The sequence below is a fragment of the Trachurus japonicus genome, chromosome 5 (assembly GCF_045865225.1).
Source record: "Trachurus japonicus isolate A0001 chromosome 5, Traja_1.0".
NCBI classification, from domain to species: Eukaryota; Metazoa; Chordata; class Actinopteri; order Carangiformes; family Carangidae; genus Trachurus; species Trachurus japonicus.
Window position 1 is genome coordinate 552,139 of NC_140911.1, and position 22,613 is coordinate 574,751.

Here is a 22,613-nt window from a genome sequence, read left to right on the forward strand (position 1 = left end):
AGTAGTTTATGGTTTTAAAGAGACTGAACTCTCAGTCCACAGCAGTAGTTTAGTAGTTTATGGTTTTAAAGAGACTGAACTCTCAGTCCACAGCAGTAGTTTAGTAGTTTATGGTTTTAAAGAGACTGAACTCTCAGTCCACAGCAGTAGTTTAGTAGTTTATGGTTTTAAAGAGACTGAACTCTCAGTCCACAGCAGTAGTTTAGTAGTTTATGGTTTTAAAGAGACTGAACTCTCAGTCCACAGCAGTAGTTTAGTAGTTTATGGTTTCAAAGAGACTGAACTCTCAGTCCACAGCAGTAGTTTAGTAGTTTATGGTTTTAAAGAGACTGAACTCTCAGTCCACAGCAGTAGTTTAGTAGTTTATGGTTTTAAAGAGACTGAACTCTCAGTCCACAGCAGTAGTTTAGTAGTTTATGGTTTTAAAGAGACTGAACTCTCAGTCCACAGCAGTAGTTTAGTAGTTTATGGTTTTAAAGAGACTGAACTCTCAGTCCACAGCAGTAGTTTAGTAGTTTATGGTTTTAAAGAGGCTGAACTCTTTGCCGTTAATGAAGGAGATGATGAACGTGTCGTTGATGAAGGAGATAGTTAACGTGTCTCTCTGTGCAGGGACCTTCGGCGAGTGCGGCTGCGAGGCCGAGGTGCAGCACTGGATGAGATACAACGTCTTCCTGCTGCTGGACGTGGGGACCTTCTCTGCTCTGGTGGAGCTGCTCAACATGGAGATTGAGTAGGTTGTTCTCCACTTTCATAGCGTTGCAGGAAAGAAGAAATATTCCTTGGAAAACCCCGTTTCTCCACCCAGACTCAGGTGGAGAACAGGGAACGAGTCATTATCTCATCATTAACATATCGACTGACATGAGAGTTGGTTCCTCCTTGTTCAGAGCTAGATTATTGTTTATTGTTTATTGAGAATCCCCATTAACGCCAGGCTAGTCTTCCTTCAAAATAAAATAACAATACATAGATCCAGTTACAATAAAAACAAAGGAAAAGGGGAAAGAAAAAGAAAAGCTAGTGACCAAAGCCATTTATCTGGATTTTAGATTTGTAAAACCATGATGAAATAACTTGGTTAGCTTAGTAATAAATCTTCAGTTGTTATATTGTTATATCTATATATTTTCTGTGTTGTAGATGTAGATAACGGTGTGTTTCCATCTCTCAGCAACTTGTTATATATATTCTGTGTATTAGATGTAGATAACGGTGTGTGTCTGTCTCTCAGTAACTTGTTATATATATATATATATATCTATATATTTTCTGATGTAGATAACGGTGTGTTTCCATCTCTCAGCAACTTGTTATATATATTCTGTGTATTAGATGTAGATAACGGTGTGTGTCTGTCTCTCAGTAACTTGTTATATATATATATATATCTATATATTTTCTGATGTAGATAACGGTGTGTTTCCATCTCTCAGCAACAGCGCGGCGTGCAGCAGCGCGGTGAGGAAACCGGCCATCTCTCTGGCTGACAGCACCGACCTGCGCGTGCTGCTCAACATCATGTACCTGATGGTGGAAACCATCCAGCAGGACGAGGCGGCCGACAGACCTGAGTGGACCGGCATCAGAGAGACCTTCAGGACTGAGCTGGGTCAGTTTATACCAGAGTTAAACACATCAACACCTTCAGGACTGAGCTGGGTCAGTTTATACCAGAGTTAAACACATCAACACCTTCAGGACTGAGCTGGGTCAGTTTATACCAGAGTTAAACACATCAACACCTTCAGGACTGAGCTGGGTCAGTTTATACCAGAGTTAAACACATCAACACCTTCAGGACTGAGCTGGGTCAGTTTATACCAGAGTTAAACACATCAACACCTTCAGGACTGAGCTGGGTCAGTTTATACCAGAGTTAAACACATCAACACCTTCAGGACTGAGCTGGGTCAGTTTATACCAGAGTTAAACACATCAACACCTTCAGGACTGAGCTGGGTCAGTTTATACCAGAGTTAAACACATCAACACCTTCAGGACCGAGCTGGGTAGGGTTATACCAGAGTTAAACACATCAACACCTTCAGGACTGAGCTGGGTCAGTTTATACCAGAGTTAAACACATCAACACCTTCAGGACTGAGCTGGGTCAGTTTATACCAGAGTTAAACACATCAACACCTTCAGGACCGAGCTGGGTAGGGTTATACCAGAGTTAAACACATCAACACCTTCAGGACTGAGCTGGGTCAGTTTATACCAGAGTTAAACACATCAACACCTTCAGGACTGAGCTGGGTCAGTTTATACCAGAGTTAAACACATCAACACCTTCAGGACTGAGCTGGGTCAGTTTATACCAGAGTTAAACACATCAACACCTTCAGGACTGAGCTGGGTCAGTTTATACCAGAGTTAAACACATCAACACCTTCAGGACTGAGCTGGGTCAGTTTATACCAGAGTTAAACACATCAACACCTTCAGGACCGAGCTGGGTAGGGTTATACCAGAGTTAAACACATCAACACCTTCAGGACTGAGCTGGGTCAGTTTATACCAGAGTTAAACACATCAACACCTTCAGGACTGAGCTGGGTCAGTTTATACCAGAGTTAAACACATCAACACCTTCAGGACTGAGCTGGGTAGGGTTATACCAGTTAAACACATCAACACCTTCAGGACTGAGCTGGGTAGGGTTATACCAGAGTTAAACACATCAACACCTTCAGGACCGAGCTGGGTAGGGTTAGACCAGAACTAAACACATCAACACCTTCAGGACCGAGCTGGGTAGGGTTAGACCAGAACTAAACACATCAACACCTTCAGGACTGAGCTGGGTAGGGTTATACCAGAGTTAAACACATCAACACCTTCAGGACTGAGCTGGGTAGGGTTAGACCAGAGTTAAACACATCAACACCTTCAGGACTGAGCTGGGTCAGTTTATACCAGAGTTAAACACATCAACACCTTCAGGACCGAGCTGGGTCAGTTTATACCAGAGTTAAACACATCAACACCTTCAGGACTGAGCTGGGTCAGTTTATACCAGAGTTAAACACATCAACACCTTCAGGACCGAGCTGGGTAGGGTTATACCAGAGTTAAACACATCAACACCTTCAGGACTGAGCTGGGTAGGGTTATACCAGAGTTAAACACATCAACACCTTCAGGACTGAGCTGGGTAGGGTTAGACCAGAACTAAACACATCAACACCTTCAGGACCGAGCTGGGTAGGGTTATACCAGAACTAAACACATCAACACCTTCAGGACTGAGCTGGGTAGGGTTAGACCAGAGTTAAACACATCAACACCTTCAGGACCGAGCTGGGTAGGGTTAGACCAGAACTAAACACATCAACACCTTCAGGACCGAGCTGGGTAGGGTTATACCAGAGTTAAACACATCAACACCTTCAGGACCGAGCTGGGTAGGGTTAGACCAGAGTTAAACTCTGTTGGTCGGTTTATACCAGAACTAAACTCTTTTGGTCGGTTTATACCAGAACTAAACTCTCTGTTGGTCGGTTTATACCAGAACTAAACTCTGTTGGTCGGTTTATACCAGAACTAAACTCTCTGTTGGTCGGTTTATACCAGAACTAAACTCTGTTGGTCGGTTTATACCAGAACTAAACTCTCTGTTGGTCGGTTTAGACCAGAACTAAACTCTCTGTTGGTCGGTTTAGACCAGAACTAAACTCTCTGTTGGTCGGTTTATACCAGAACTAAACTCTCTGTTGGTCGGTTTATACCAGAACTAAACTCTCTGTTGGTCGGTTTATACCAGAACTAAACTCTGTTGGTCGGTTTAGACCAGAACTAAACTCTCTGTTGGTCGGTTTATACCAGAACTAAACTCTCTGTTGGTCGGTTTAGACCAGAACTAAACTCTCTGTTGGTCGGTTTAGACCAGAACTAAACTCTCTGTTGGTCGGTTTAGACCAGAACTAAACTCTCTGTTGGTCGGTTTAGACCAGAACTAAACTCTCTGTTGGTCGGTTTAGACCAGAACTAAACTCTCTGTTGGTCGGTTTATACCAGAACTAAACTCTGTTGGTCGGTTTAGACCAGAACTAAACTCTCTGTTGGTCGGTTTATACCAGAACTAAACCCTCTGTTGGTCGGTTTATACCAGAGTTGAACACTGTTGCATCAACAAACACAGTTAAAGCTTAGACACTGGAGGATTTAGTAACTGAACTTCATTAAGGAAAACAGGAGTGATCAGACAAAACAGGTTTCTCTTGTTTCCAAATTAAACTGTTGAGACTTCCAGAAATAACACGAACATTAAAAAGAAAAGTTCATCATTGAGTCTGAGCAGCAGATGTTTGATGGCACCAGACTGCGGCTCGGTATCAACAGAACTCCTCAGTTTCCTCTTTCATGAGGCTTGAACTCTGCTGAGGCTTTCTCACATCTCTGGATAAATCTGTTTATTTCCTTTTTTATGTTTTATAAAGTTGAACGACCTCGTCCCTCTGGACTTTAGACAGTTCTGTTGCAGCGGTGGATGAAATGTTCAGTGTTTGTCTCATTGACTCTAATTACAGGCATCAAGTTACAGACGTGGACAGTTACCATAGTAACCATTTAAACCCGTCTGTGTGTTTATCATCAGGGTGAAACTCTGAGGGTATTTAACTGTTGATCAGGGTCATTTTAGTGTTTGAACTTCTCATTAGGATTCAAAGAGATGAAACCCAGTTGTGTGATAATAAATGTCTTCACTCAGCCCCTAACTCTGAATAAAAACAGTTTAGTTGTATATCAGTTATATTTTCTGGGATGTAGCCGGTGTTTATCTAATTCTGCCGAGTATTTAAATGTTAGAGCACAGCTGTGTCTCACATTAACACCTGTGACTGTGTTTATCTGTTGAAGGATCTTCTCTGTTCAACAACGAGCCGATCTCCGTCATGCTGTTCGGGATGGTCACCAAGTTCTGCAGCGGCCACGCGCCGCACTTCCCCATGAAGAAGGTGCTGCTGCTGCTCTGGAAGAGCGTTCTGGTAGGATTACATTACTATTACATTACTCACATTACATTACTATCATTACATTACTCACATTACTAACATTACATCCTCTAACTCACATCTACACTCACACTACACTGCACTTCCCCATGAAGAAGGTGCTGCTGCTGCTCTGGAAGAGCGTTCTGGTAGGATTACATTACTATCATTACATTACTCACATTACATTACTAACATTACATCCTCTAACTCACATTACATTACACACTAAATCCTCTCACGTTGCACTTCTCCATGAAGAAGCTGCTGCTGCTCTGGAAGAGCGTTCTGGTACGAGCATTACATTACTATTACATTACTAACATTACATCACTCACATTACATCCTCTAACTCACATCTACACTCACACTACATCCTCTCACGTTGCACTTCTCCATGAAGAAGCTGCTGCTGCGTTCTGGTACGAGGAGCAACACTTAAACTACATCCTCTAACTCAGCGGTTGTTATCCCCGCTGTCTTCGGGGGGGGGGGGCATGTGCGTACATAGCCTACTGTATAAACAGGACTGTAGACGTTCACATAGTTTTCTCTTACGTTTACGTTCTTTGTTACAACTCACCATAATATAGGATCACAATGATGCTGTCAGTCATCGGGGGTGATGCTTCGTCTGTCGTCTCGTTTTGCTGCTGGCGCTGCAGAAAATAATGTAATAGAAGCAGGTGTTCAGTGCTGTTGTGGCGATCTCAGGATATTCTGCTTAAATCCAGAACGCAGGGAGATCAGTTTTCTGTGAAGTGATGAAGCAGCAGAGAGTCGGTCATGTATTACACACTGTGGAGGTTGGAGCAGGTGAATCACCTGTTGAACCCGTCATTTCAACAGGACTCGTGCTTTTTCTTCTAGAGCAGCTTTCTTCTTGTTGCTAGGCGTCGGGTCTTCTGTCGTCTCATTATTGAGTTTTTCCCGGCGACGTGTGTTTTCATTCTTTTACGTGTGGCCCTGCCTGTCAATAGAGCAGCGCTGGAACGATGCACAAACAGAAGTGGCAACAATTTAAAAATAAAACGACCAGAAGTGAAATGGACGAAACAAAACAATTTTTTTTTTTTTTCAACCTCTTTCTGCAGCTCGGTGGTTGGAGACCGCTGGTCTGACTCACATCTACCTTCACTCACACTAACTCACACTGCTGCCTGTCAGTGCCCGATCTGTACCCGGAACACGATCCGTTCCAGGACGCTTCTGCGCTTGCGCACGCACATGCGCACTCCCCCCTTCTTTTAGTTTACGGCAGACACCGCGGATATGGATGAAAACAGAGACGTTCTATGAGGAAAAACACAAGCACGTCGCAACGAATTCCCCTCTGTTCTATTTCTGATTAAATTAAATGTAATGTAGACCGATCAGTTAATTGTAAAACATTTATTTATTGATGTAAATGTGGTGATTTCTGCACATACAGACAGCAGCAAGTCAGCAATGCTCCTCTGACCAGCTCCTCCTGAAGCTTCACTTTTCATTTACACAAACTAATCAATGAGACCATAAATTAATCTGCTCCTTTCTCCACCGACGTGACGACGTCTGGGTGACCGGTCAATCACCTCAGCCGGCCGGCTGCTGCCTCTGAGATGAGCCGAGCAGCGAGCTAACGTTAGCTCCCGGTGGCTACTCCCAGCTATGCTCCCAGCTCTGCTCCCAGCTAGCTCTGCACCTCTCCCAAAACCGGAGCAAACTTCCAAACAGACGTCAGTTGGATAAACTGACCACAGATTAGGACTCTAAACTGTGACTTTCTCGCATGAAAAAATATTTAAAATTAATAAAGTGACGTTTTAACAACGCTACGGCGGACTTTTAGCTGCTCTACTGCTAGGCTATCAGTTAGCATAGCTTTGAAGCTAATGCCGTAAAACGGCGCATGCGCAGAAGCGCTGGAACGGATCGTGTTCCGGGTACGGATCGGGCACTGACACTGCCTTTACCTTTACATTCACATCTACCTTCACCTGCAGCTGAAACATCTGAGAGTAAAGCCAGATGTTGTAGTAAATCCAGATGTTGTAGTGAAGCCAGATGTTCTGCTGTGTTTCAGTTCACCCTGGGCGGCTTCGAGCGGCTGCAGAGGGTTAGAGTTAGAAGCCAGATGTTAATCCAGATGTTGTGTATTGTTTCAGTTCACCCTGGGGGGCTTCGAGCGGCTGCAGAGGGTTAGAGTTAGAAGCCAGATGTTAATCCAGATGTTGTGTATTGTTTCAGTTCACCCTGGGGGGCTTCGAGCGGCTGCAGAGGGTTAGAGTTAGAAGCCAGATGTTAATCCAGATGTTGTGTATTGTTTCAGTTCACCCTGGGCGGCTTCGAGCGGCTGCAGAGGGTTAGAGTTAGAAGCCAGATGTTAATCCAGATGTTGTGTATTGTTTCAGTTCACCCTGGGGGGCTTCGAGCGGCTGCAGAGCATCAAGGTTTGTAGACGAGAGTCCCTGGGTCTCGCTCCGCTGCCTGAAGACAGCATCCGCGTCACTCGCAGCATGAGAGCCGCGTCGCCGCCGGCGTCGGCCTCAGACCTCATCGAGCAGCAGCAGAAACGGGCGCGACGCGAACACAAGGTACGTTCACTCTTCACCTCGCGGCTTCAAGCTGCTGCCAGTGAACCGGTCTGAGTCGTTCTGCTCCTCAGCTGCAGCTCACACACCGGCAGTGAGAGGGTTAAAGTAACATTGTGGAGTTTTTCGGCCTTAAAATAATGTTTCCAGACTCACTGAAATGGTAGAAAAATGGTGAATAGGATGAATGAATAAAAGGATGAACGGTGCTGCCGCTGCAGCCTGAGCCGGGTCGCCTCGGCTGAAACTTGAAACTGCACTATGGAACTTCCCCATTTCCTTTTTCCCACCAGATGGTGGAAGCACTGAGCTGAAACTCCGCAATGTTGCTTTATACTCCCATTATCCCATACTATATACTATATATATATATATGTATATGTATATATGTATATGTATATAGTATATAGTATACATTATGTTGCTCCGTAGGCGCTGATCAAACAGGACAACCTGGACGCGTTCAACGAGAAGGACCCGTACAAGGCCGACGACTCCCGAGAGGACGAGGACGACAACGACGACAACGACAACGCCATGGAAACGGAGACCTTCCCTCTGGAGAGGGACGAGGTCATGCCCCCTCCCATCCCTCACCCTCCATCAGAGAGGGTCTCCTTCCCCAAGGGGTTGCCGTGGGCGCCCAAAGTCAGGTATAATATAATAATATATAATATAATAATAAGGGTTGCCATGGGCACCCAAAGTCAGGTACTGCAGTCTGGATGCACAATTATTATTATTATAATAATAATAATAATAATAATAATAATAATAATAATAATAATACCGTAAAACTTCAAATAATGGCCGAGTCCCAATTAACCGCCGGGTGTAGCAAAATATTTTTTATATTAAACGCCCATCCCATATAAGCGTCAGGTCAAACATTGTTTTTCTGGTTGCCAGAAAATATTCTATGCAAATATAGCCTCCCTAAACACAAACAAATAACCTTAAACAGATTGAAAGTGTCTCTAGACGTTAAAGACGGCCGAGGACCGACGAGACGCCTCTGGGCTGGTTGCTGCTGCCCGGTCTGTCCTCCTCTCATCCGACCTTCAGCACCTGTCCTGGGCTGCACCGTGTCGGCTCGGCTCGCTCCTCGTTTAAAGGGGAACTAAACCCCTCAGTTTTGGATGACGTGCTCTAAGCTTGAAATTCAAAAAATGCCTTGATTATGGGCGGGACTCCTGAGCACTCTCCGATCCCCCCTCCCCCCTCCCCCCTGCGCCCCATTCACACCCGCGAAATCACACAAAAGAGAAAAAAAAGTAATAAACACACATCGACACTTCTGCTAGCGCTAACGAGCTACTAACGAGCTACTCTAACAGCACTAGTAGCGCAGACACTACTAGGAGAGGACGCCAGAGCCGTGACACAGCATCTACAGCTGATCCGCCGGCTCGTTAGCTCGTTAACGGCTCATTAGCGCCGGCCGCACTAACGACTCCCGTTCAGGCAGCTGTTAGCAGCCGTTAGCCGCAGCAGAGCAGCTAGAGCGCCTAGCAACCGTTAGCGGCAGGCAGCAGCCGGTGCTGATTGGTCGGGGAGCTGGTGGCCGGTGACGAAAGCTGCCTCCAAAACGTCATCTGCCTCCATCTCAGCCAATAGAAAAATTCGATTGTAATAGCCGTGTTTCAACCCATAGAGGGCAGTCACTCTACAGTTTTACTACAAAATACACCAAATTGAAATATTTTGACTAAAATGTCAAAAGTTGGACCGGAATCAACTGACAACACTACCTTATACCCAAATATATTTGTTTTCAGCAGAAAAAAGTGGTTTGGGGGTTTAGTTCCTCTTTAAATGACTTATTACTCCTTTTATAAGTAGTGTAAACAGCCTACTGTTCTCTGATTACTCATACGCGTATTTAGTTAGGCTATACGTTACATTATTATTAGTTATAGGCCTACTTCATTCAATCAAAAAAAAAAAAAAAAAAAGGACGGAGGAGCGAGCCAACAGGTGCTGAAGTGTGGGAGAGGAGGGAGAGACTGGGCGTCCGCAGGGTTTTTGCAACTTTTTGCAACCCAACGGGCCAGGACGGCGGAGGTCAGCGAGAGAGAGAACGAGTCCGCCCTGGCCGTATTTACAGTAATGCCTTGAGAAACACACGTATCACTCCACCGCCGCCTGCCGCCTCAGAGTGAAGCCTCTTTCCCCAGAAGGAGGTCCAGGTTGAACACTATTAATAAACGCAGGTCCCTAATAAACGCCTGTTGATTTGAGCGATTTAAGCCTTTATTTGGTGTTTTACAGTGATAATGATTAGCTACTGTGTGTTTGTTATTTAAAGGGTTTGTATTTATTTATTTATTAATTCCTTCCTCTTGTTTTTGCTCCAACAGGGAAAAAGACATTGAAAACTTCCTGGAATCCAGTCGAAGTAAATTCATTGGTTACACACTCGGGAGGTAAATGGATTTAATGATTGGTTGGTTGACACTTTATTAATGAGCTTGTTGTTGCCTCCAACGATGAGCTGCTGCTCAACGATGTGATAAACGACGTTGTGTTGTTGTGTTTGTGTTGCAGTGACACCGACACCGTGGTGGGTTTACCCCGACCGATTCACGAGAGCATCAAGACCTTAAAACAGGTGAACGACCTAATGTAACCCTTCACCCCTATACCTAACCCTCTAACCTAACATAACCTAACCCTAAAGCAGGTGAACGACCCTAACCCTCTGACTGAGGTTAGATATCCTAACGTCGTGTTTCTACATGTTCACTCAGAGATACTTTAGTCTATAGTGTTGTATATTTACTATAGTGTTGTATATTTACAGCTTTAATAACTTTAGTTATAGGGTTATAACTAAATGGCCTATATAACTTTATTTCTGTTTCTCTCCTCAGCACAAGTACGTGTCCATCGCTGAGATCCAGATCATCAAGGAGGAGGAGTTTCAGAAGACTCCTCTGTCTGGGGTAAACAACACAAACTCTTCACTGTGTTCATCTGTTGTAGTGAGACTGAAGCAGGTTGTGTTGTTGTAGTGAACAACGAGCTGGTTTCCTCTGTAGTCCTTCTTCGTTGTGTCCTTATCGTCTCTCCTCTCTGTCCTCTGTCCTCTCTCTCTGTCCCGTCAGGGTGAGGAGGAAGTGGAGCCGAGCGCCACGGAGCTGCTCTACCAGGGGATTCTGCCCAGTCTGCCTCAGTACATGGTCAGTAACACGAAGCAGCTTGAAACCGACTCTCCACTCTCATCTTCTAACTTTACAACCTCTAATGGATGGAAATTACTGCCCTACAACGCAAGAAAGGGGTAACTCATTTTTTGTCAAAAATGAGATTTTGTCATTTTTGGGACATTAAAGGTTCTGCTACATCATGTGGATAAATATCTTGACTCAACGTGATCTTATTTGGGATATATTTATATCTGAGGGTGGTTTTCACAGAAACTCCCAAAACCTGTGGTGAAACAACAAGAGAACACAGTAACATGAGTTACCCTTTTTCTCTCTGTGTGTAGATGTTCAACAGGCCCTACTGTACAACAGGCTGCTACCATTATGAACCAATAGGAGTTAGTTTCCCCTTTCTTGCGTTGTATGTCCAGCTTATATTTAGCCTCAATGCACAAACAGACAGAGGTAACTCTGAAATAAGGGTCAAATGTTAAGTTTGAGTTAAATATTTTTACACAGCTAGACTACTACTCGCAAAAGCAAGGATTTGATTTTTCAGAATCCTCAGTTCACTACAGTTGACTGGACAACAAAAATACTTTAAACTCATTTTTCTCAGAACTGCCCTCTGAGGAGTTTTACCCCTTTCTTCTGTTGTAGGGCAGATTAACTTTGCTGCTGTAATCTGGCACATTCACCGTAAAATTCGGTGTATAAATTGCACTTTTTTCCCTTTTTTTTCCATCTAAAAAGTTTTGTGCGGCTTATACACCGGTGCGACCTATAGACCTATAGAGGTAAATGTCAACCCCGTTTAAAACTGCTGTTAACGCGTTCTCAGTGATCAGCACTAATGCACTATATCACGCTGCTAAATGTACAGTGTTTAATTACCCCGCGATCTCTTTTCTTTTTACATATAAAATAACAATAAAGAGCTCCACCGCAGCACAGAAACATGTGGAACCTGTAGAATGTTTTATTAACAAATAGCAACAGAAAACCTTGTTTTCCCAGTTTGAGGCCCAGAAAAATAGACTGCGACGTATATTCCAAATTTTACGGTACATGTTTTTATATGCTCATTAATGTGCACTGTCCCTCCCAAATAAACTAATAAAGTAAAGTAAAGTGAATACTTTTACTTTCCAGACTATAACCCGCTACTTTTTCCCAGCTCTCGTCTCCATGGCGACACTGCCACACAAACATAACGCACTCCGTAACCCTTTAATCTCTTGTTCATGACGGTTCAGACGACACAAACACACACGTCGTAACATGGTACCATATATGTTATGTAACGTTTTCCACCGCTCCATTTATTGATGTTTCACCGGCTTTGTTGTAAACAGATGCACATGGAGGAGAGGAGGTAACCAGAACAGACTGTCACATCCCTACTGTCTTTCTGTGGAAATATCTCATGTTACTACATCAAAACCTGACGCTTAGATTCAAGTGCAGCCTAGATATGTATTTTCTTTTAACATTTAGCTGGTGCAGCTGATACTCAGGTGCTCTATAGTCTGGAAAGTACGGTAGTTTGACTGGCTGTTTAGTTTTTATTTAGTTTATGACGGGACAGTGTGTAACGACATGAATCATTTGCAGGAAATGAGGAGGTGGTTGAGCTCACAGCTGCTTTCCATCTGCAGCCCAACATGGAGCATATAAAATACACAGAAGACACAGAGACTACGATACAAACTACGATACAAGGGAAAACCTGACACAAATAGACAACAGACAGCACAGAGACAAAAACAGTTTCCACATCTGAAAAGACAAAAGTCAAGTGCAGTTCATTTGGGAACGGTGACACTGTCCTGGAAGGTCGATGGAAAGAAAAGTGAAGTTTTCTACACGATACAAAATACGATGAAACATTTTAAAATGCCCAAGTTCCTATTGGGCAAAAGGTGAAGCTGCTCCACCGTCTGTTCCTCTAGCGGTCACTGATCAGACACTCAGTGAAGTAACTAACTAGCTCAGCGTTAGTAAAATGTGGAACAGAACCAGGTTTGACTCCGCGGACTGTACCTTTATTAAAATGTTTGACTCTGCGGACTGTCCCTTTATCTCCCTACAGATCGCTCTGCTGAAGATCCTCCTCGCCGCCGCTCCGACCTCTAAAGCCAAAACCGACTCCATCAACATCCTGGCCGACGTGCTGCCGGAGGAGATGCCGTAAGTCACCAAGAAAACATCCCATAATATCACAGCTTCAGTTCAGGAAGCTTGAAGAAAACATCCCATAATATCACAGCTTCAGGTCCGACAGCAGCGAGGACAGTAGCTACGTGAGGAAGATGAACTAATGAACGATGAGCTCGGTCGTTAATGTGTAAAAATGAACTGAGGGATGTAGAGTTAAAGGCCGTCGCCGTAGCAACACACTGAGCTGTCACATGATGAGCCAGGCAGACTGCATCCAGAGTCAGACATATGATCAACTGGCCTGCCGGTCACTTCAGCAGCTTGAGATCCGTAGACACATTTAAAGATGTGATGTGAACAGCCAAACTAAACATCGGATTTGAGCAGTAAATCAGAATTGAGCATTAAGACGTGTGGTGTGAACGTTGCCATAGAGACAGACGTTCTGAATGCTCTTAGAGATATCTCTGGGAACAAACACCTGAAGACGATAGTTCCCACTCAGGAAGGTTTAAAGGTTAACGCACGCTGTACCGGCGCCGGTACGGCTCCAGAAGGTGGCGCTAGCATCAATTACTCCCGAACATTTTTAACAGCAGCCCTTAAGCATATATATTCATGTTATACATTGTTAGAAAGCTTAGATCGCCCCGATCAATTCAAGACCACCCATGATTTTTTTGGTTGCTCACAGCCCTAACAGGATTAGCAGTTAGGTCGGCTAGCCGCTAAGCTAACGTATGATGCGTACATACCTTTCAAGTCTTCCCTCTATCCACAGCTGATCTACAGCGACCATCTTATGACACAAGACCGTTTGTACTGCTCACCAAGTATCCATGCTTGTGAAATATGAAATCCGTTTCCTTTTAACCGAAGTATTTTCCTCAATATGTCCATGTGTTTAGTCCAATGCGTAACGTAACACACGCGGATCAAAACAAAAACCGGCCCCGTTACCGCATTTTACGAGTTGCACGGCGATCTGTGACTACATGTGACTGAATGTTTACATCCGTGAGGTCTTCCTGCTTCAAACGACACCACTCAGTAGCCAATCGGTGGCGAGGATGGGCCGGGACATGTCTCGAAAGCCAATGAGGACACGTGACGACGAGACTGACAACGTGACTTTGACAGCTGCTTGAGCCAATAGAGAGTGTCTGAGAGTGTTACCTTTACAATGATACCAGGCACATCTCTGAATCTTAAACTATGTGGGATCTGTGCTGCTCACAACTTGGGCATGGCGCTATGGCAAAAAACATGAAAAATAGGGGCCTTAGGTACCTTAACTGGTTAAAGGTTTAGGGGCGTGAAGTCTGGTGGTTGTTTGACCTCGTCCTCATCTCTCTGTGTCTCCAGGACGACGGTGCTACAGAGCATGAAACTGGGCGTTTAGTTCCCCCTCAGGTTAAAAGGTTTAAAGGTTTAAAGGGTTAGGACAGTGAAGTTTGACCTCGTCCTCGTCTCTCTGTGTCTCTGTGTCTCCAGGACGACGGTGCTGCAGAGCATGAAACTGGGCGTTGATGTGAACCGACACAAGGAGATCATAGTGAAGGCCATCTCAGCCATCCTGCTGCTGCTGCTCAAACACTTCAAACTCAACCACATCTACCAGGTAACGGCTAGTCTACACTACACTACACTATCTATATATATATATGAAGAGTTCTTTTCCAAAACGCTATAAATCCATTTTAATAGTTTTCCAGAAAATTACATTTTTTACCTAGACCCACCCATTTTGTTAATATTCAATTTATCCTGTTAAAATGATTGTTGGCTCAGTCTGGACATGTTGAACAATGATTATTAAATCAAACTACAATATTGTTGATTAAAAACTCAAAGTTTATTTTATTTTTTCTCAAAACGCTATAAATCCACATTTAAAAAAACAAAAATTGATGGTTTCTGTCTTGAAAAACCAACCAACATGACATGAGAACATCACTGAGGTGCTGCGTGTCTCTCCCTCTCTCTCTCTGTGTGTGTGTGTGTGTGTGCGTGTGTGTGTGTGTGCGTGCGCGCACGTCGGGGGGAGGGAGGGGGGCGGTAATGATGTCTGTCTCTTTACATGTTAAACAAAGAGAACTATGGACTATGGAAGTTTTAATAGTCAAAATACAGACGCTATCATGATGTGAGCACATGTTGCTGTAAACAAAACTACGTCTTTGCTGTTAAAAAAAAAAAAAAAAAAAAAACGATCGTTGATACGGAGGACACCCGGCGTTACAGGCGGCGGCGGGACTCGTAGGCTACGGTATGCGGGGGCTGTGGGGGTATACTTAACGGCACAGTGTCCACCACATTAACAGATACAGTAATTAACACAGAACCCAGAAACTACTGAATGAATGACTGAAAACAGACCTGGGTTCAGAGCACCGCCATGTTGGACTGCATGGAGCCTCATAGAATTCTGAGGAGAGGGAGGAGATGTCGCGTTTTGGCTAAAAATAGACTTGGTGCTTATCGCGGTTTGGAGGGAAACTGCATCTTGCGGTGCCTTTTAAACAGGGAAATGTAGCGATTTGACGTGATACGTTGATGGAGCAGTGTAATAGGCTCAGTACACAGCAAAATGGCGTGACAAACCCAGTTTTTTTAAATTTGGCGTTTATCGCGTTTTGGAAAAGAGCTCTTCATATATATGAACACTTCAAACTCAACCACAACTACCAGGTAACTACAATATATACTATATATACACATCTAACACTTTAAACTCAACCACATCTACCAGGTAACTACAATATATACTATATATACACATCTAACACTTTAAACTCAACCACATCTACCAGGTAACTACAATATATACTATATATACACATCTAACACTTTAAACTCAACCACATCTACCAGGTAACTACAATATATACTATATATACACATCTAACACTTTAAACTCAACCACATCTACCAGGTAACTACAATATATACTATATATACCAGTGGCGTAGATGACGTAGGGTTGGTGGGTTTTGTAAACCCATGGGCCCTCTTGTGGTGAAATCCTGCGGCCCCCCCACACACTGCCGAGGATTTTAAATTTTTTTTTAAAGTTTTTTGGTTTAAATCAGGGGCGGGCTGGTCATAGGGAGGTTCGGGACGCGGTTGACCGTGGCTGCCTTCCATCGCAGCGGCAGGTAGCACAGAGTGTAACATCAGACTGGGTCACTGCATTATGTTGCATATTAAGGGGGGATACGAGCGGGCGCGGCCCCTCCCAATTTGAGCTGATCCATACGTCTATTACATCAAATTAAACAACAGAAGCTGGTCTACAACGTGTAAAAATCATGTTTCTATGACCCAAACACAGCCCAAACACTACTCAAATAAACAACTAAACATCAAACTTCATGAAGCACCTCTGTGTGGACTCAGTCGCCACATTTCTGGCTCGTATACTACTGTACATTATGCAAAACAGTAGGCTACACAGCTACCGCTCATATGAAAGGGCTACAAAGATTGGAACGTTACATAGCAACCGCGGCTGCACAGCAGCAGGCAGAGAGAGAAGACAACAGCCAGCAAAGTCCAGCACACACAGACACTGCTTGACCAAAACATGGTTGTACATTTCCTCTTACCTTTGCTGTTTTGCCGTGAAAAGTTTGTTTTATGGGTAAATCCCATAGACCAGGGGTGCTCATTACGATTGGGTCGATCGCGTGATGAAGAACAAAAAAAAAAGTATATTTAAAAAAACACAGTTGTCTGGACGGCAGCATTTTTCTCACAACCGACCTCAAAAGCGAGGGCAGGTCCGCCTAAGCATCATTCCGGGTGAATCACGCTCTCCGCCCGTTGTCTTTGTTGTTACTCCGCTCCACAGAGCGCACATGGCTACTTAATTATGCACGTGCTGACCATATATGGTGCTGAGGCATTCTGGGGGTGGAGTATGAGGTGTGTTCATGTCCGCACCATTCTTGGGTCCGGTGTGATTTAATGGAATATTGCGGAGAGGTGTGCGTACGCACAGCTTGATCAGTGTTTCCCACAAACAGAAAAAAAAAAAAAAAAAAAAAAAAAGTGTTTTTTTTTCCTCACGTGTGTCTACGTGCGGTGCGCCCGCACGCGAGAGAGGCGGCAGGTTGAGAGGCTGACTGGCGGAGATGAGAGATGGTGAAACGCTAGCATGATTATTAAAAAAACATCTCTGCCCGCACATAGACAGACACAGGTTCACATACAGACAGGGGCGCACGGTAAATGCAACTGCAGCGCTATTAACCCCCGCATAGTCCGACAAACGACTGGATGACCAAAAATGTATGGACATTTATTGTGCAGTGTTATGTATGTTCATATACTAGGCTATATAAATAAACGTGAATCATTAATAATGTTGGTAGATCATTTTGACTTGGTCACTTGAAAAGTAGCTCTCAGGCTGAAAAAGTGTGAGCACCCCTGCCATAGACTGTAAGGTAAATCCACAATATTTCCAGTTTGAACAGAACTTTGACAGGTGTTAGCTACATCTAAATCGGTCCGGACGGGCTTTAGGAGCGGCCGAACCTTTGTTGTTTATTTTTTTAAAAATTTTTTTCAACTTTATTTAAAGTTGTAGCAACAACAACATTTCAGTCTTTCCAGCTCACATTCGTTACAACAGTAACAGCACACTTTATCAGAATCAACCACTGCAGAGATAATGTTCATACATTGTACAATCATTTGATAGAGGTTTTGAGCTTTAGCAGCATCATTCTGAAGGACACATCTAAAATATGATAAAAAACGTTCTTTTTTTTGGGGGGGGGGTCTGTCCTCTATTTGTGTGTACAATGTGGCCCGCTGCGCACGCGGGCCCCTTGGACCTCAAAACCCATGTGGAATACAGCCCAGCTACGCCACTGATATATACACATCTAACACTTTAAACTCAACCACATCTACCAGGTAACTACAATATATACTATATATACACATCTAACACTTTAAACTCAACCACATCTACCAGGTAACGGCTAGTCTACACTACACTATCTATCTATCTATATATATATATAAACACTTTAAACTCAACCACATCTACCAGGTAACAGATACCTAACCCTAACCCACCTCCTCTACACTACACTATCTATCTATATAAACTCAACCACATCTACCAGGTACCACACTACACTATATCTATCTATACATCCTGCTGCTGCTGCTGCTCAAACACTTCAAACTCAACCACATCTACCAGGTACCACCTCCTCTACACTACACTGTGTTTGATGTGTGTATATATATATCTATATTATAAACTCTTTTAATCATTTAACTCTTGTTGTGTCTCTGTGTGTCTGTAGTTTGAGTACATGGCTCAGCACCTGGTGTTCGCCAACTGCATCCCTCTGATCCTGAAGTTCTTCAACCAGAACATCATGTCCTACATCACGGCTAAGAACAGGTTCGTACCGGTTTAATCCAGTTCATCACCGCTAAGAACAGGTTTGTACCGGTTTAATCTGGTTCATCACCGCTAAGAACAGGTTTGTACCGGTTCATCACGGCTAAGAACAGGTTCGTACCGGTTTAATCTGGTTCATCACGGCTAAGAACAGGTTCGTACCGGTTTAATCTGGTTCATCACAGCTAAGAACAGGTTTGTTCTGGTTTAATCCGGTTCATCACCGCTAAGAACAGGTTCGTACCGGTTTAATCTGGTTCATCACGGCTAAGAACAGGTTTGTTCTGGTTTAATCCGGTTCATCACCGCTAAGAACAGGTTCATACCGGTTCATCACGGCTAAAAACAGGTTTGTTCTGGTTTAATCTGGTTCATCACGGCTAAGAACAGGTTTGTTCTGGTTTAATCCGGTTCATCACCGCTAAGAACAGGTTTGCTCTGGTTTAATCCGGTTCATCACGGCTAAAAACAGGTTTGTTCCAGTTTAATCCGGTTCATCACAGCTAAAAACAGGTTTGTTCTGGTTTAATCCGGTTCATCATGGCTAAAAACAGGTTTGTTCTGGTTTAATCCGGTTCATCACCGCTAAGAACAGGTTCATACCGGTTCATCACGGCTAAGAACAGGTTTGTTCCGGTTTAATCCAGTTCATCACGGCTAAGAACAGGTTCATACCGGTTCATCACGGCTAAAAACAGGTTTGTTCTGGTTTAATCTGGTTCATCACCGCTAAGAACAGGTTCATACCGGTTCATCACGGCTAAGAACAGGTTTGTTCCGGTTTAATCCAGTTCATCACGGCTAAGAACAGGTTCATACCGGTTCATCACGGCTAAGAACAGGTTTGTTCTGGTTTAATCTGGTTCATCACGGCTAAGAACAGGTTTGTTCTGGTTTAATCCGGTTCATCACAGCTAAGAACAGGTTCGTACCGGTTCATCACAGCTAAGAACAGGTTCGTTCCGGTTTAATCCGGTTCATCACGGCTAAGAACAGGTTTGTTCTGGTTTAATCCGGTTCATCACCGCTAAGAACAGGTTTGCTCTGGTTTAATCCGGTTCATCACGGCTAAGAACAGGTTTGTTCTGGTTTAATCCGGTTCATCACAGCTAAAAACAGGTTTGTTCTGGTTTAATCCGGTTCATCACAGCTAAGAACAGGTTTGTTCTGGTTTAATCCGGTTCATCACAGATAAAAACAGGTTTGTTCTGGTTTAATCCGGTTCATCACAGCTAAGAACAGGTTTGTTCCGGTTTAATCCGGTTCATCACGGCTAAGAACAGGTTTGTTCCGGTTTAATCCGGTTCATCACAGCTAAGAACAGGTTCATACCGGTTCATCACGGCTAAGAACAGGTTTGTTCTGGTTTAATCCGGTTCATCACAGCTAAGAACAGGTTCATACCGGTTCATCACGGCTAAGAACAGGTTTGTTCCGGTTTAATCCGGTTCATCACAGCTAAGAACAGGTTTGTTACGGTTTAATCCGGTTCATCATGGCTAAAAACAGGTTTGTTCTGGTTTAATCCGGTTCATCACCGCTAAGAACAGGTTCATACCGGTTCATCACGGCTAAGAACAGGTTTGTTCCGGTTTAATCCAGTTCATCACGGCTAAGAACAGGTTCATACCGGTTCATCACGGCTAAGAACAGGTTTGTTCTGGTTTAATCTGGTTCATCACGGCTAAGAACAGGTTTGTTCTGGTTTAATCCGGTTCATCACAGCTAAGAACAGGTTTGTTCCGGTTTAATCCGGTTCATCACAGCTAAGAACAGGTTCGTACCGGTTCATCACAGCTAAGAACAGGTTCGTTCCGGTTTAATCCGGTTCATCACGGCTAAGAACAGGTTTGTTCTGGTTTAATCCGGTTCATCACCGCTAAGAACAGGTTTGCTCTGGTTTAATCCGGTTCATCACGGCTAAGAACAGGTTTGTTCTGGTTTAATCCGGTTCATCACAGCTAAAAACAGGTTTGTTCTGGTTTAATCCGGTTCATCACAGCTAAGAACAGGTTTGTTCTGGTTTAATCCGGTTCATCACAGCTAAAAACAGGTTTGTTCTGGTTTAATCCGGTTCATCACAGCTAAGAACAGGTTCATACCGGTTCATCACGGCTAAGAACAGGTTTGTTCTGGTTTAATCCGGTTCATCACAGCTAAGAACAGGTTCATACCGGTTCATCACGGCTAAGAACAGGTTTGTTCCGGTTTAATCCGGTTCATCACAGCTAAGAACAGGTTTGTTACGGTTTAATCCGGTTCATCACGGCTAAAAACAGGTTTGTTCTGGTTTAATCTGGTTCATCACGGCTAAGAACAGGTTTGTTCCGGTTTAATCCGGTTCATCACAGCTAAGAACAGGTTCGTTTGGAATGATAGAAAAGGTTTTTCTAGTTTATTGAGAAACAATGCCCAGGTCAGCAGCATGACAACAAACACGTGGTTCATTCGTCCAGTCACATAAACCAACACAGCGTGGACACACACAACTCCGGTGACATGTAAATGTGAAAAAAGTGTTTCCATTACACTTTTGCGATAAACATTTATATCGATACGTCTGAAAAACCAACTCATGAGAGCGTAAAAACGTTTTAGCGATGTTTGAGAGTTTTTTTTCGAAATGTAGGTGTTTCTATTACCAGTTTTTAATATCGATATTTAGGTTTTGCGCGTTTCAAGGGGAAATGGAAACGCACCTTCTGACTCGTTTCTCTCCCCGACAGCATCTCGGTGCTGGACTTCCCGTACTGCGTCGTCCACGAGCTGCCGGAGTTAACGGCCGAGAGTCTGGTGAGTTGCTGCTGCTTCTTTACTGTTGTTGTGTCGTCGCCGTTATGATGTGATGTGGTGGTAACCATGACGATTCCTCAGGAAGCGGGAGACAACAACCAGTTCTGCTGGAGGAATCTGTTCTCCTGCATCAACCTGCTGCGGATCCTCAACAAACTGACCAAGTGGAAGCACTCGAGAACCATGGTAACGGACTCTACATCCCATCAGTAGACATGTTAATGTAGATGTAAATGTTAATGTATGTATAAATGTAGATGTAGGGTTGAAGCTGTCAACGCCGGCCTCTCTCCTCCAGATGCTGGTGGTGTTCAAGTCGGCTCCCATCCTGTACATGTAGATGTAGATGTAGATATAGATGTAGATGTAGATGTAGATATAGATATAGATATAGATATAGATAAAGATGTAGATATAGATGTAGATGTAGATATAGATGTAGATGTAGATGTAGATGTATATGTATGTATAAATGTATGTATAAATGTAGCCGATGTCATATCTGGCCCTCTGCGTTGTGTTTCTCACAACCTGCCCTAGGTGGAGTTCGATCCCACGACCTCCCGCACCGGAGGCAACGATGCTAACCTCTTCGCCAAGAGGTTGACAACCACTTGGCGGGTTGGTTAGCACGTCTTTTATGGGTGGAGTGAGTGCACATCCGCTACATAAATTTAGATGTTCCTCTCTCGTCCAGATGCTGGTGGTGTTCAAGTCTGCTCCCATCCTGAAGATGTAGATGTTAATGTAGATGTAAATAAAGATGTAGATATAGATATAGATATAGATGTAGATGTAGATGTAGATTTAGATGTATATGTATGTATAAATGTATGTATAAATGTTCCTCTCTCCTCCAGATGCTGGTGGTGTTCAAGTCTGCTCCCATCCTGAAGAGGGCGCTGAAGGTGAAGCAGGCCATGATGCAGCTCTACGTCCTCAAGCTGCTGAAGGTCCAGACCAAATACCTGGGCCGCCAGTGGAGGAAGAGCAACATGAAGACCATGTCGGCCATCTACCAGAAGGTCCGCCACCGCCTCAACGACGACTGGGCCTACGGGAACGGTCAGTGGTGTGGTGCTTCTCCTCTAGCTTTCAGATAGTTTAGAATTAAATTAAATTATTATATGTATGCAATTATATATGCATGTGAGTATATGTGTATACATATACACATACATTACATGTGTTTGTGTCTTGGAGCAGATCTGGACGCTCGTCCGTGGGACTTCCAGGCCGAGGAGTGTGCTCTGCGCGCCAACATCGAGCGCTTCAACAGCCGGCGATACGACCAGAGCCACAGCAACCCGGACTTCCTGCCGGTCGATAACTGTCTGCAGAGCGTTCTGGGCCAGAGGGTCGAGCTGCCCGAGGACTTCCAGATGAACTACGACCTCTGGCTGGAGCGGGAAGTCTTCTCCAAGCCCATCTCCTGGGAAGAGCTGCTGCAGTGAAGAGCTGCTGCAGTGAAGAGCTGCTGCAGTGAAGAGCTGCTGCAGTGAAGAGCTGC

The 22,613-nt window shown here is 44.0% G+C and overlaps 1 protein-coding gene across 2 annotated transcripts in view; it reads left to right on the top strand.

Moving 5' to 3' along the window:
• The window catches only part of strip1 (striatin interacting protein 1), a 29,605-nt gene extending 6,992 nt beyond the window's left edge, over nucleotides 1-22,613 (top strand). The window contains exons 5-20 of one of the 2 annotated variants that reach the window (XM_085775501.1): nucleotides 613-733; nucleotides 1,437-1,612; nucleotides 4,867-4,994; nucleotides 7,394-7,576; nucleotides 8,006-8,226; nucleotides 9,934-9,999; nucleotides 10,121-10,184; nucleotides 10,447-10,518; nucleotides 10,681-10,755; nucleotides 12,815-12,912; nucleotides 14,377-14,503; nucleotides 18,210-18,310; nucleotides 21,037-21,103; nucleotides 21,185-21,289; nucleotides 21,964-22,168; nucleotides 22,310-22,613. In XM_085775501.1, coding sequence (XP_085631627.1) covers nucleotides 613-733; nucleotides 1,437-1,612; nucleotides 4,867-4,994; nucleotides 7,394-7,576; nucleotides 8,006-8,226; nucleotides 9,934-9,999; nucleotides 10,121-10,184; nucleotides 10,447-10,518; nucleotides 10,681-10,755; nucleotides 12,815-12,912; nucleotides 14,377-14,503; nucleotides 18,210-18,310; nucleotides 21,037-21,103; nucleotides 21,185-21,289; nucleotides 21,964-22,168; nucleotides 22,310-22,557 — 2,057 coding nt within the window. In that variant the 3' untranslated portion in view covers nucleotides 22,558-22,613. Of the gene's footprint in view, nucleotides 1-612; nucleotides 734-1,436; nucleotides 1,613-4,866; nucleotides 4,995-7,393; nucleotides 7,577-8,005; nucleotides 8,227-9,933; nucleotides 10,000-10,120; nucleotides 10,185-10,446; nucleotides 10,519-10,680; nucleotides 10,756-12,814; nucleotides 12,913-14,376; nucleotides 14,504-18,209; nucleotides 18,311-21,036; nucleotides 21,104-21,184; nucleotides 21,290-21,401; nucleotides 21,450-21,963; nucleotides 22,169-22,309 lie in introns of those variants that run through there. The other variant, XM_085775502.1, reaches the window with a different exon arrangement.